Source organism: Dromaius novaehollandiae, chromosome 1 (genome assembly GCF_036370855.1).
Source record: "Dromaius novaehollandiae isolate bDroNov1 chromosome 1, bDroNov1.hap1, whole genome shotgun sequence".
NCBI lineage: Eukaryota > Metazoa > Chordata > Aves > Casuariiformes > Dromaiidae > Dromaius > Dromaius novaehollandiae.
This window is the reverse complement of record NC_088098.1, coordinates 197,523,697-197,537,921: the sequence shown is the minus strand read 5'-3', so window position 1 is coordinate 197,537,921 and position 14,225 is coordinate 197,523,697. Positions and strand designations below refer to the sequence as shown.

The following is a 14,225-nucleotide window of genomic DNA, read 5'->3' as shown; positions in this document are numbered from 1 at the left end:
CCAATATGTACTCAAGGTTTGCAGGGAGAACATAGAAACTTGTTGGCTAAGGCCACAGAAATGAGTTCTCCGGTGTTTTGGCTGCTGCTGCCAACCTTAGTCACGGATGTGTTAACAGTGGACGCATTGATCCAAATCCCATTATTCCCACCACCAATCAAGGAAAGAATCATGTTATTGCACTTCCGTTCTCCTTTTCGTTGTATCATAGGATCGAACAACTTCCGACTGGGAAACAACACCGTGTTCTTCTTGAGAAAATGCATACCCATCTGGAAAAGCAAAGGAAGAAAAAAAAAAATCACTAGGCTTCAGCTCAAGGGTGCAGCCCGCTTTTAGAAATAGTTTTAGACATTGCTGAAGCTACATGACTGAGACTGCAACAATTGTCATTGCTATGACGTGTTTCTATTATTTAGAGCCGTGCATGACATCGCCCACGTGGCACAGAAGGGACGGTGTGCTTCCAAATCTGTCTTACTGCTCCCTCCATCAGGCCGGTTTAGTGTACATGGTCAACACTGCCCTGAGTTACCCTGCCCAAAAAACTACAGATGGACTTGGACACCAGGCTAGCTCCCACAGGGGCTGAGGATCTTTAAAAATTTAACACATAGGTAGAGACCTGCATTTTTGCTTGACTCCTCTATAATCTGCCTGATGAGATCTGCAGTTTCCCTGGAGGAACATGAAAGTGTCTAGACCACAACTGTCATCTGAGTCACATCTTCCTCGTACCACCATTTAGGAATTTTTTTGTACAAATTTCCAGGTGGCATCTGGCAAATCACACTGAGAAACTCTTGATTCTCTTAGCTAATCTCCCATGCCTTGAATAGAACAAACATTAACATACTCTGGAGGTAAGTCTCTATATCGTCCCATTGGCTAACACAATCCTCTGACCTTCCTTGAAATTTTTCAAATTAAAGGAAATCAGACACATTCTTCTTCTAAGTTATATGGACAAGGCAAGCGATATGTCTGACGTCATCTGGAAAACAAATTACCGGTAAAGCAATCACAACGGCTAAAGGGCCAACATGGTGAAGCACTGAACAATATTTAAACCAGACATGACCCTGCAAAAATTGTTGAATGGAAAACTAAAGCAAAGGATAGCAGTCTTTGTGACATGAGGGAACAGTGATTTTCCCTGAAAATGGGCAATCGCAAGGGAAAAGAGGAAGACAGGGAGATTAAAATAGTCATAAAATATGGAGAAATAGGAAAGTCACAGCACATACAGAACTAGATAAGGCTTTGCAGTAAGAAAGTAAGCCAAGAGCTAGCAGATGCGATTTCTGCCTGGAGGAACCCAAGAATGATACGATGGCTCCTATCTGGGAAAGTCGCTGTCTACCTCAGTGCAGCTCTGGAAGTGGGAATTTGTGACTTCTGAAATCCTATCCCAGGTCTATCCAGGCTGAAGGATGGAGCATCTGGTAAGGCAGGAAAGAAGTCTCAACGACTACCCAGAGACCTTGCAATTGCCTTTCAGGTGTCCCTCCCTTAACAGTTTCAAGGCCTTTTTCCCCCAAACCAGGTATGGAGGTGAGATAGGGCTGCAGCGTGGCACAGAGGGGATCCTGCAACAGAATGCCACATGGGACTAATCGCCCTCTTAAGGTGTGTGTGGGGGTGGTGGTGAGGTCCCTACCGAGCTTGGTCCATTAGATCTCCACTGAACTGTGGAGGAAACCTCTGCCAGTAGATGTAGGAGATTCAAACAGAAAGACGTCATCCAGAGTGAACTCCAGGCACATTTCCCTAGTGGGGTGATTGCAGGCTCACATGAACTCTGATTTGATTACATGGCTAATCCCAGCATCCCTTTTTATTCTCCCTGAGCACCCCATTCTAATATATGTACAACTACAGAGATGCAGGTTGGTTTTTGCTCCCTCTAGCTGAAGATTCACAAAATATATTAACAAAATTCAAATTCTTTTGGAAAAAGTATACGCATACTGGATAATTGCAAAAGAAATATGATTTACAAAACCAGGCTTTAAGTTAAAAAAGGGTGGATTCACACTTCAACAAATACCCTCAGTGGGTTTGTTCCACTCTAAGGGCCAGTATACTGTTAGCTTTTTTGGCAAACATCTCAGTGGAAAGTCAATTTGGTCAAAGACCACAAGATTAAGCCCCAAAGGACTGAAAGCAGTGCCCCATAACCTGGCCTGCATCAAGACAGCTTTGCTATATTTACTTAGCCAATAACATCACTCAGTGCTTCTTCAACTGCCGTAACTACTGCAAAACCAGTACTCATCGCACAGGCGTGCAAAATCCGTCAGCCCGAGCTCTCTTTGCATTACCTGCTTATTTCCAGTGTTAGCACAAGCCTATAAACAGCTAGTCAGCCCAATCCCTCCACAAAGCCAATGCAAAATGCAATCAAAGAAATCTGTGTTTAACTCTCACACCAGTAGAAAACCTGTTGGGCTGCAAATTTTTGCTGCCTTGAGAGGACCAGCGGTATTCCTACACCCTCATGTCCTTGATCCGTCCTGACGCAGCGGCCACCAGGGTGCCGTGCATACGTCATGGGAAGGGCTATGACCCCAGCACTCGCATCTTCTCTCCATTCAGGCAAAGCTCAACATTTGGCCGTTTATTTAACTTTTCTTGTTGATCTCGCTACAGGAAGGTGATTTCATATTACGCAGTTTTTTTTAATCGAGCTTCAAGCTGTTCAGGCAGCTGACTGTGCCTCGCTCAATCAGAGAGCGCTCGAGTCCGGTCCACACTCCCCAAGCAGCTCTGCCTTTCCACTGCTCTCAGGCCCCATCCAAAAACAATGAAAGTTTCCATCTGCCAGTGACTAGGGAACTTTTTGGAAGTTTGAACTTTTCCCCCAATTCCGGTTTTAAGACCACAGCTACCGCCCCGCGCGGGAAACAAGGCACTCATTGTGGGGCGGTGCCGCAGCCACCGCGAAGGAGGGCTTCTTGGGGGCTTTCCGGGCACGACCCGCTCCCAGCCGCTGCAGAAGGAAGAGCCTTTGTACTCGTGGCCTTTCAATTCGGGCAGCTAAATAAGGAAGACTTTTGAATACCTGACAGCACGGCTCATTTGTTAAGGAGAGATTCACATTCTCTTCAAATCTAAGGTTTCACCGGTATCAGATATTATCAGGCAACCTATTGAATTTTAAAAGCACCTTGCTTTTCTTTTCTTTTCTTTTTTTTTTTTTTAAGCTTTGATATTCTGTTAGTAGACCAGAATCTAGCCTCCCGTTAGGTTTCTAAGTTAACAGAACTTTTCTCTGTTCCCTGCAATGACTATTCTGGTCAATCCAATCCTGGATTAGAGAAATTGTCTGTATACATATGTCCTGAACATGCAAAGGACATCGCATGATCCCAACAGCTTGCGAGCTCAGGACCAGAGACGGTCCAGAGGGCTCTCTCTGCTCCAGGAAATCTGCTCCGGGAAGGATTGCATGCAGTGCGAGGTATTTCGGAGATTTACTCTAGAAGCCTCCTACTCCTTGCACTCTCACCTGAGACAGTCAAGCCAACAATCCATGGCTTGTTTAAGCCCAACCAGCATGAGTGAAGCCAGCTCTCACTGGAAGCCTCTTAGCTCCAGAACTGGTTCCTGCCTTGCTTTAAGGCTCTCTAATGAACATTTTACTATTTCATACATGCAGGGGTATTATAGTTTAGTAAAGTCCCAAGTATAACATGCATTTTACCATAATCTTGTTTGCCTTTGGAAAAAAACGCCCAGATTCAAATCCACTAAAGCGACATTTTGGGGGGCGGGAGGGTATGGGAGGGGATTTGTTTTTTTATCACCTGCTCTTTTAGGAAGTATTGCTTCTTAGGTATCAAAATCTCTCTGAAAAAATAAAAATTAATGTTAGAATACTGCTTGGCCAGCCAAATTCTCTCTCAGGCCAAAAGTTTGGTTCTGCATAGCCTCTAAGGAGAGTTGATGAGATGTCATAGTTCATATTTACCAATTAAACAGTAAATGCTAACTCAGCATGCCTTCTCAGGGAACCCTCTCTTCAGCTTGTCCTGGGAAAGTGAGAGCTGCTTTGTCTTGGACGTTTTGACTAATACTTAGAGAAATCATTCATTTCTCTGCTGATAAACTATGCATGTGTTTTCTAAAGGACCCAAGAGGCATTCCTGACAAATGGTCCCATAACTGTCTTCCTGAAAACTAAACTACTGGTATTTACATGTAGAAAACATGGAGCCAGATGCCACAGCATCGCTTCTAAACTAATTATTCCTATTTCTTTTTCTTAAAAAAATTGATTTTAAGTCACCTTGACAGTCAACAAATATCTAGTTGTCTTTTAAAAAAAACCAAATATATATGATTTCAAACGCATTCAGTATAAGAGAAATGGAGTTTAAAGAGCATCTCAAATAGCCACCCTGTTGTTTTTCAAATCAAAATGCACCAGGAGAAAAGTGAGAGGAAGAAGGTGTCTGCTAGTGGAGAATAAATGGTGGGATTAGAGCCCTCAGCATGAACACATTATTATTATTTATTATTCGCCAGCCCCCGTGCTGTGAAACGAACCTCAGATGACAGGTGCTTTTTCTCCATTGATTAATAAGGTGCAAAGCATACTCTCTGTGTTCAGATTTACGCCATGCAGTCACCATACTCTGTCAAAGGAAGAGGGATTTTCTTCGCTAGCATAGGAAATCTGGGCCAAGCACGGTAATCCTCATTCAGGCACAGCTCTCCACGATTCAGGAGGAGTGCTCAGCTCTGTTTTTAAGAACATGTTGGGCCAAATCACAACTAGCCAGGGACAGGAGATATTCTGAATTACAAGAGGGAAGGGCTCACCGGGGACTCTGCATGGACAGCCTGGGTACAGGGTACCTGAGTAAGGGGGGAACACGACTGTCCTCATCCTGCTGCTCTGGGGGCACAGGTGAGAGGGGCTGGTCATGCAGGAGGAGAGGGAACAAGAACGGCTTTTCTCTATCCACAGGGCTTGTCGGAGGCAGATACTACTAGGTCTAGAGAGCGCTCCCAGGCCCTGGCACTGAACTGATAGGACAGCTGTACTTTCACAGGCTCAGAGCAAGTAGAGATGCTAAAATGGATGGAGCCTTGGAGAGCTCGCTTGGGGAAAACCTCATTGTCAGCAAATCTTTCGAGACTAAGAGCATTTAGGAGTCAGACTAGGACTGCTCCTTCCCTGGAACGATGGCCCCACTGTACCCAAGGGAAGGGTGCAAAGAAACGCCTGTGAGAGCAACCTGGTGGCATTTTGTGCTTGCTCTTAAGGGACTTTAGAAAGCAGATGGGAACGGGGAATCCATGATTTCACATGAGCACCTCCAACAGGAGCTGCACCAAGTCCTGGAGATGAGTGCCATCGCCACTGTCTACAAGATTTCACATCAGCACGAGCAGACATCAGCACGAGCTTGTCACCTGTATAAAGCTGTCCCACTAAAAACCTCACAACAATACCATCTAACTGGGACTTTTTTCCCCTAATTTTTTAATAAATCTTCCCAGCTGTTATACTGATGGGAAGGAAGAGCATGAACTTTGATGCTACAGTTTGTAGATAAATTTGCTTTATGTATCTGGCAGTTCTCCATGATGCAGGAACACAGAAACAAAGCCAGAGCAAGAAAAACAACCACAAAGGTCTAACATGCTTAAGCGGGTACCTATGAGCTCCTTTCCAGATGGGCATGAACTAGCCTCCTTGGCAGCCACTCTCAGCCATTTCCACTACTGGGAGAACCACCTGGAGCAATTGATACTGGCTGTACCGTTCATGTACGGCTGGTGCAGCAGTGGCCACGTGGCTGCACACCTCTCCTTGGGGAGTCTGGGGGCTAGATCTGCTAGAGCACAGCGCTCAATGTGAGCACATCAGCCCTGCATCGTGCCTTAAGGTGAATGCCATGCTAACGCTTTTGGACAGGAGATGGCTCGCCAACAGATAGCTAAGGAAACAAGCAGACCGAGCATCTACCTTGCAGTAAAGGACTGTGCAGACTTGCCTTAAGTTAAGCCATCTTTTTTCGTGCTGTAGACCACTAGCAGCAGCCCAGAAACTCCTTGTGTGATTTTTCTAGCATTTGCCTCATTTCCATGTGATTGGAAACAAAAGCGGATTTAGGTATCATTTCTTCACCATTAAGTAGGAAACGGTTGTTGTCAAAAGTAAAATAAAGATGCAATAATGATTTGAGATTTACTTTACAACCTGTGCAAGGAAACTGAAGTGTATTTTCCTTCCTTGCTGTGGCCAGAGCAATTGATTTGCCTAAGCCTTTGTCAGCTCTAACTAAACAAACCCTTCTCCTGCTTTATGTGCAAGTGTCAGATTCTGAGTTGAAGTCACACGAGCAATTTTTGGAAGAAGTGGCCTTCACAGGCTGGGAACTTGGAGCCTGGTGAAAACACATGAACAGTTCAAGACTTCAAACAGAGTGCATGTAGTGTGATTTAAGATATTGGCCCAGCATGTCAAGGCTACTGCCCTATTCATCAATTCTTTGCTTTGAAGATTTCCAGCATTTAGTAAACAGTTGTACAACTTAGGGTTGTGAAAACAGCACATATGTTCCCAGGATTTCACATGGCCTTGTACATATAGCAGCTATGCAACTTTTGAAAATAAGATTTGACAAGAGATGACAGAAGTTTTAAAGAATCATGGATATGCCATAAAAAGCCTTTTCACTCCTAGCAGCTTCACAATGAAAACGTACATTCATGGGAAAAACAGACGACTGATTGTAACCTGTCCTGACTAGGCTGACTCATTTAGCACTTAATCATTTGCATTTATAGGGGGCTGGTTATCCAAATTAGGGTTAATTTAATATCTCATTTTTCTTTCCTAATAACCATTCACCTATTAACCTGATGATGTATCCTACAAAACTCAAAGCATCGACCAAGTCTGACCAGTCACCACCAGTGTGTCTCCCTTCTGCACTGTGCTAAGTCTCTACAGCAGATTTCCTTGACAATGATTCATTTATGTATTTTATGGATTTGTTCTGCCAATGATCTCCTCAGGCATTTCCTCAGAGGGTGTGTTTGTGGGCCCAGAGGAGAGCTGCAGGCAGCATCCCCGGCTCCTTGACACGAGGGGTAAACCCTGGCGGGAGCCCATGGCCCCAGGGCTGCCCTGAGCCTGGAGCAGCGGGCTGATGGCAGAAGGCTCCGCGTCCCTCTGGCAGCGACAGCCCCATGGCTGCTCTGGCCTCAGCACCCAGGGCACCTGCTGTTCCCCTGCAGGGGAGAACACCCAGCAGATCCAGCCCCCTCCCTCCCGTTCTGCTCAAATCCCCACTGGAATATAGGAATACTCTAGGAGGCTCTTGTGGTCCAGGCCACGGAGGTGGGGATGGGATGTGAGCACTCCAATGCCAAAGAAAAGGATACAGTTAGCAAATGAGGTTTGACTCCAGTTAGCTTCCTGGGATTCTCAGACAGACAAAGATGTCATTTCTCATTGCAACAAAGACACAAAACTCCAATCCTGAGCGCCTGCCCCTTGCCCTGTGAGCAGCAGCACAGCACACGGGGGGATATTTTCTTAAGTAAGATGAGCATATTTTGACCAACTGCCTAATCACAAGACAGACTGCACTTCATCACCCAAATGGGTGACTGGACTCCCTGTTCCCCCAACACATCCTAGTCCTTCAGTGCATCTGGCCAGCAGAGAATTTACATTATTTTTAACACTGTGGAAGCCCTGACAACACACACAGGTGCAGCAGATGCAGGGCTGTCACACGCTCCTCTATAAAGGTGAATAAATGGATGACCTCAACACCAGCAAGAGGGGCAGTTTACTCTAAATAGCACTAGTAGCAAGGTGTGAGGTTGCATCTCTTCTCCCAGTGGAGGACAGAAAGAGGGAGATGAGTGAAGCAGTTCTGCATGCCATGGCTTGCTTCATCAGAAGCATATAAAACACAAATTGCATCACTGAAATATTGCTGTATTCTCAAAACCATAGCTAATAAGACTTTTCAAAAAAGGAACCATTTCTATTTAAGCAAGGCTCTCTCACAACATTTATTTTATCCTGCAGAGTTTTTGATTTTACAGTATTCTTGAGACTATCAGGATTTTACATTTAGAGAATTTGTGTACTGGGATTTTGCCATTTGGGCCTGTTGATTGGATCCTAGGGAATTATCCACATTTGAGCTCCACTTGCCTGGGGCCAAATACACTAATTCCACTTCCAAATGTATGTCTCTTGGTTGGCAGCTCACCCTCTGCACTAGATTATCTCTACCTACAATTTAATTAAAAAATAATCACACTTCGCTTCTCTCATCTGGGACTGACTGCTGTGAAAGACACATGCATACATGATCCATTACTTACGTGATACACTTTGCTGGACAGAATGAGCTCGGAAAAGGCTTGGAGGAGTTTTCCTGCCAAGCCTTTTTAACAAATGATCACGTTCGTTCACGCTGAGGGAGGAAAAAAATATATATATACATCAGTGAGTAGGCAGATAATTTCAAGATAAAAGTCAACTATATTTAAAGTACTTGGCAGCTTTGGCTTTGTCGGTATTTGTTACAGTGGCTGTAGCATAAAAGAGAATCTCATTTGTCTTTCAAGAGCACTCTATAATAATGAAAATCCCTCTTTTTTAAGGCCATTTTGCCTAAGTAGACATTTAGTTGATCTACCCCTGATATCACCATCATCATGATGGTGATGTCTATAGGCCTTTGATATGACTTGTACCAAATTTGACATCTTAAGTGATGTAGAGCATAAAAAAGGAGATTTCTTTTTACTATTATGCACACAAACCATGACATCCACACACTGCATTAGAGAGGAGCAGTAATGTACTGCTGCTTAGCACATGGTAAAAGGCTTCTGTCACACCTGCAGAATGACCTGAAACAACCAAAAGTGGCACCCATCACTAATTTTGCCTTCTTACAGAATATTCTCATTTCCACCTCTGTTGGGAAAAAAACATATTCTACCCAGTTTTTAGTTAAAACTCCCTTTGGTTTGTTTACTTCATTTCAAAGGCCTGAAAAATTATTATTAAATTTACAGAAAGTGAAAATACAAATGCGAGGTGAAAAATACAATATTCTTCTCAATCAATTGAAAGAGACAAAACTGACTAGATTTAACACACATGTATAAATCATTACAGCTACTATCTACCCTGATTCTTATTAAAAAAAAACCTAAAACAAACAAAAAGCAAAAACCACCACACCACTCACTTTTTTGAGAACTTTATGCACAGAATAAGCAAATAATGTCTAAGTTCCAGGTTTCAAAGCACTTAACTAGGCATAAGTCTAACGAAGATGTCCAAATTTTGCTGAACTGGGGTCTCAAATAGCTGTTAGATATCAAAATATTGTGAAATACATATTATATTCTATTTTAGTTGAAAGTCACTATGGGATTGGGTGTTTTTCTCTCATTCACTCTTTTTTTTTTTAGTCTCACACTTGTTCCTAATACTAGGATGGAGACCATGAATAGAACAGATCTGTTTGCTTCTATGGCTCTTTCCCATTTCTTGATCCCATTTGTACCATTTTTACACTGACTGTTTCCATCTTCAGAGTCTGCTTGTTCTTTCACATACTTTTTCACAAGCAGTAATTCCACTGGTTATGCTGCAAATGTGGATACATATCTGAAATATGAACATCAATATCTTTCTCGGGTTAGATTACAAGTTCACATATATTTAGTATATGAAATGGAAATCCCAGTAAGCACAGCTGCTGCTGTCAACAAGCTTACAACAGCTTTAAATTTGCAACTCCCTTTCATTGAAGCACTTTGCCAACTTCAAACAAGAAAGCAACTATAAGAACCTCCGAGATGCCTATAGCACGTAATCCTTCTATGTGGGTTTATATTTCACTTAATATTCCATTAGGCTAATATCCAGACTCAGAGTCGTCTGTGCAGTGCCTAATGAGACGCCCATGAAAGAAAGGCAGGAATCCTTTTACTTTCCCACTATGGTCTCCAGTTTAGCCACCTGAACGAGGAAATTGTACAGCCTGTTCACCCTTTGTTAAACTCCTTGTAACTGTCAGCATTTCCAGACACTTTGTTTTTACCCTTCTCTTTTTCTTGGCACAGCAGAATTACACCTCTAACCAGTATGCCAGGTTCTTTTTCTTGCCTGCAGTCAGTGGTAATGTAAAGCAATGTAAAGCACAAGTTGATGACAGATTTGGAAGTAAAACTACAGATAAAAACTGGGAGCATCAGAGAACCTCCAAGAGCTCTTGTATCATCAGATCTGCATGCATTCAAAGACGAAAGGACCAGAAGTTTCCACTAAAAACAGGGTTTCGGCACAGAAGATTCTGAAGCTTGGAAGATCCAACTGGTAAGACTGGCTGGTTGCAAGATAACCCAGTGCACACACAAGGAAACCTCCAACAGTGCCAAGGAGGCGGAAGAATGGAAAGAACATACTACAAAGGATCAGTGGCCGGGGATGGCATGTACAAAGTGAGACATGAGACTTCTCCACGTTTGAACAGGCTGACAGACTTGACAGGCTCTAGAGTCTATCAGTAGCAGCACGTGCACAACCCACTGATACTGCGTTGTGCAAGCTCGGGCTGATTGCAGAGGACTTCTGGGAACTTGCACGACTGGTAAGAGTAGCCAAACACTGTCTGAAACTACTATTGCCCTGTGAATGAAAACAGCAAAAAGAGCAAAATATTCCAAAGGCAAACTGTCATTGCCATAGGAAAGAAAAAGCAAAGGGTTGTAGGTTTATGAACCACTTGTTTATCTTCTACATGTAAAGAACAATGTGCAGGTTGGGTCATCACCATCTCAGGAGGAGCAGAACCAGAGGGCAGTCTGGATAGACTATTAAAAAAAAAATCTTAAACTGATCAAACAAGTTAGTTCTAAGGGAGAAATATGCAACATTTTTCACAAAATTCTGATATTGAGAATGCTATTAACTAAGGCAGCAAAAGGCATAAGGAACAAATTCTTTAACTGCCTGTCTACCACATAGCAACAGATAAAATGCAAGATGGTATCTGCTACAGGCTGTTAATGGTTAGCTCTTTAAGCTTTTATTTGCGAAGTGTGGAGGAAAGTGTGCTATCAAGGGACTTCTGAACGTGAGTGACACAGTGCGGCTCTGCGGAAGCCAAAGCTAAGATATCTTTGATATTGCTAATTATAAATAACAATTTCATAACTGAAGTCACATCTGAGTTTCCCATTTGGGAAATTATATTGGATCTCATCTGTGCAGAGAAAGAAAAGCTCATGGCAGACTTAAAGCATTTGCAGTTTAAGTACGAATAATGATTAAATAGACTGAGAGTCAAGACGAGTCAAGCAGTATAAAGCAAACCCTTAATACACAGAGGTAAATGCAACACAGCTCTTCTGAAATGGATAGGTATTTGATTTTTAACAGAAATTAATCTCCCAATAGAAACCCTGAAAAGAAAGAAAGGTCAAGTTAAGTGGATTTCTTAACAAGATGCCAGTGTTTGCACTGATACCAACAGATTCCCTGCTTGCAGGAGAGGTTTTCTTCTGCTACCAACAGATAACCGAACAAAGTACAGACATCTCATCAGCCTCCTGCACACTATGGTGCAAAACTAACAATGATCTCCGACTCCTGTGAACAAGGTTAGGCCTTGCCCACAGAAATGTTGTGTGTAAATCAATCCTGTGCATTAGCCACAGTTGTTACTTTCCAGTTGCTCAGTGCCAGTGCCTAAGCCCTCCCACACAGAGTCTTGCCAAGGCAGGGTCTATGGGTGGGCACGCTGAAATGCATCAAGGCAAAAAGATAGAAAAAAAAATCCTGAGACCATACTCTAAATACTGGATATATTTGTGCTTATATTCAGGACCTAAAAGATGATGTCAAAGGGAGGAAATGACAAAACCAGACACCCTTGCAGGAGTCAGTGACCCAGAAAGTGACAGTGAAATATGCTGAAGTTGGTTGGTTGGTTAGTGACTTCAGAAGGGGAAGGGGAAACACATCTTCTATCTGTGATTACATGAAGGACAAAGGACAGACAAAATGCTTTGAGTTAAACCAAACAAATAGTATCTTAGAAAAAAAATCTGAGAAAAAAAAAGCCAAGGGCTATTATGAAAAAGTGATTAAAGTAGTAATTATTCAAGTCCTCTAACACGAGACTAAGTTGCTATCAATAAACAAGAAAACCTTGTGCAAGGAATACCTCTGCAATGGCTTCCCCAGAGGGTCAAGATGATTCCAGCCTGTCTGGAAATCTGCACTAACATGACACTAATTCATTAAGCGGATGACAAACCAAAGGGTAAACTAAAGGCAACATTATTTCATAACAGTATTTGCTATTCCATGAATAAAATGACTCTTCCATTTTGCATCTGAATTGCTCTAAGGCATTAACGGAGACCCTAATTTTATTTTTTTGTGTTCCCTTCTTCTCACCCCTCACAAAAGTGAACAGTCCTTAAATCTAGGCAACCAACATCTGGCTTTACACATTCAAATGAGGAGCATCAAAACAAACAGAATAATTCAAAGCTAACCACAAGGTCCCGCTGGCTCATTTGCTCAGGTAATTAAAAAAAGATGAGCTTCACCACCAATTAACCTACCGAGCACTAATTAGCGTTAATGAGGATTTGCAGTGCTTGGTATAGCTTGACCCAGAATGTCCTCCTGAGTTCACTAATTGGCTGGTGGCAAAAGAAGGCTCACAAAAAAGGGAAGGTTAAAGTGGATGCAGGTGTCGCTCTTAAAATAGGGTCTTCCCTGAGAAAATGCATGCACTGACCAGTTAAGAAACAAAACAAAAACTGAAAAAAAAAAAAATCTCAGTGTCCCCCTTTGCACACAGGAACTGAGCTGTTGCAAAACAAGTTCATATGTGGTTATGCTTTGTTAGTGGAGATGCAGAACACAGACACACATAATGCGCAAAGATACTTTGTTGGTATTGTTTTTAGCCTGCTGCCCTTCTGGATTATTCAAAACTCAATCAGATGCACATAGGAAATGATCTGGTTTTGTTCCTTGCCTTTCCACTTTCTTGAATGAAGAATTATGCTACCAGTAACTACAGCTACTAAAACCCACACAAGTAAAACACAGAAGCGTGTATCCCAGCTGCTGCCCCTCCGCCGCAAGAATACACAGCAAATAAGTGGCAGAGGCACGGCTGCTCAGTGCAAGATCCATTAACGGGTAAGCCCAGAGGACAAGGAAACCTACAGCTGTTTTTCCTGTCATTTGGATAACTATGAATCCCTTTGCCCTACTGCCTGCAGGTGCAGTGTCACCATTCCTTCCTTTCTGTGCCACTGCTGCAGCATTAGCAGCAGCTAAATCACTGTACAGCTGTGGCTTAAAACAGAAGACTGTAAAGCTCAGGCTGAAATTTGGACTTTTAACTCCATAGGCTGTCCCCCCCCCTCCCCCCAAATCCATGCACACTTCCAAATGGAGCAGCAGATAAACCCTTATTTAGCACCTTGCTTTCCACTGTCACATTAAACAGCCTGCTGTCTGAGATACCCTGTCTGGCTTGCATTTGTCTGCTTTTATAAGTGATGCCTCAGACCTTGTTGGTGTTGCGCTAGGAAAAAGCCAGGGAGGTGGGGAAGAAGAGAAGTAATAGTTGCAAAACATCTGATGTGGCTAAACAGAAGTTAAAAGATGAGGAAGTTCCTGTAGCTGTAATATCTGGCTGCAGATTAGATTTTGAGAGAGAAGAGGATACTCTTTTCTCCCCTTTTAATTCTGAATTAAAACCCAGTAATGGTTTTCTTCCGTACTTTCCAAACAGTAACTCCCACAAAAGCTTACTGTTTCTCTGTTGACATGCTTCTGTCCTTGAAAGCTACACCAACATATAATATTAAGACAAAAAAAAAGGTCTGAAGCAGAAACAGGCTTTTCCAGCTTTGATCAGTCATAATGACCAAACCGTTTACAAGCAGATTGTTGATTTTCTTTTCCATCTCTTGGTTTTCAATCTCCATTAAGTTTCCTCTAAAGGTTAATCAGAGGTTCAGGCATGATGAATTTTACATAAGTGTGACCTGGCGCAGAGGACTTGCGGATGCCTCCCTGGCTGCGAGCACATACCAATTATTTCTGAGGATTCATTCAGCATTCGTTCAGTTTTCGCTAGTTCTGCGTCTCTCGCCTTTCACGCATGGTAAAGCTGCTCGCACACGGCACC

The 14,225-nt window shown here is 42.9% G+C and overlaps 1 protein-coding gene across 1 annotated transcript in view; it reads right to left on the bottom strand.

Annotated features, from left to right (window-relative positions):
• Positions 1-14,225, bottom strand: part of ATP8A2 (ATPase phospholipid transporting 8A2) — a 336,147-nt gene continuing 321,922 nt past the window's right edge. Inside the window, exons 36-37 of the mRNA XM_064504996.1 lie at positions 8,365-8,456; positions 1-272 (exon numbers count right to left, since the gene is read on the bottom strand). Of these exons, the coding sequence (XP_064361066.1) occupies positions 175-272; positions 8,365-8,456 (190 nt within the window). The 3' untranslated portion in view covers positions 1-174. The remainder of the gene's footprint in view (positions 273-8,364; positions 8,457-14,225) is intronic.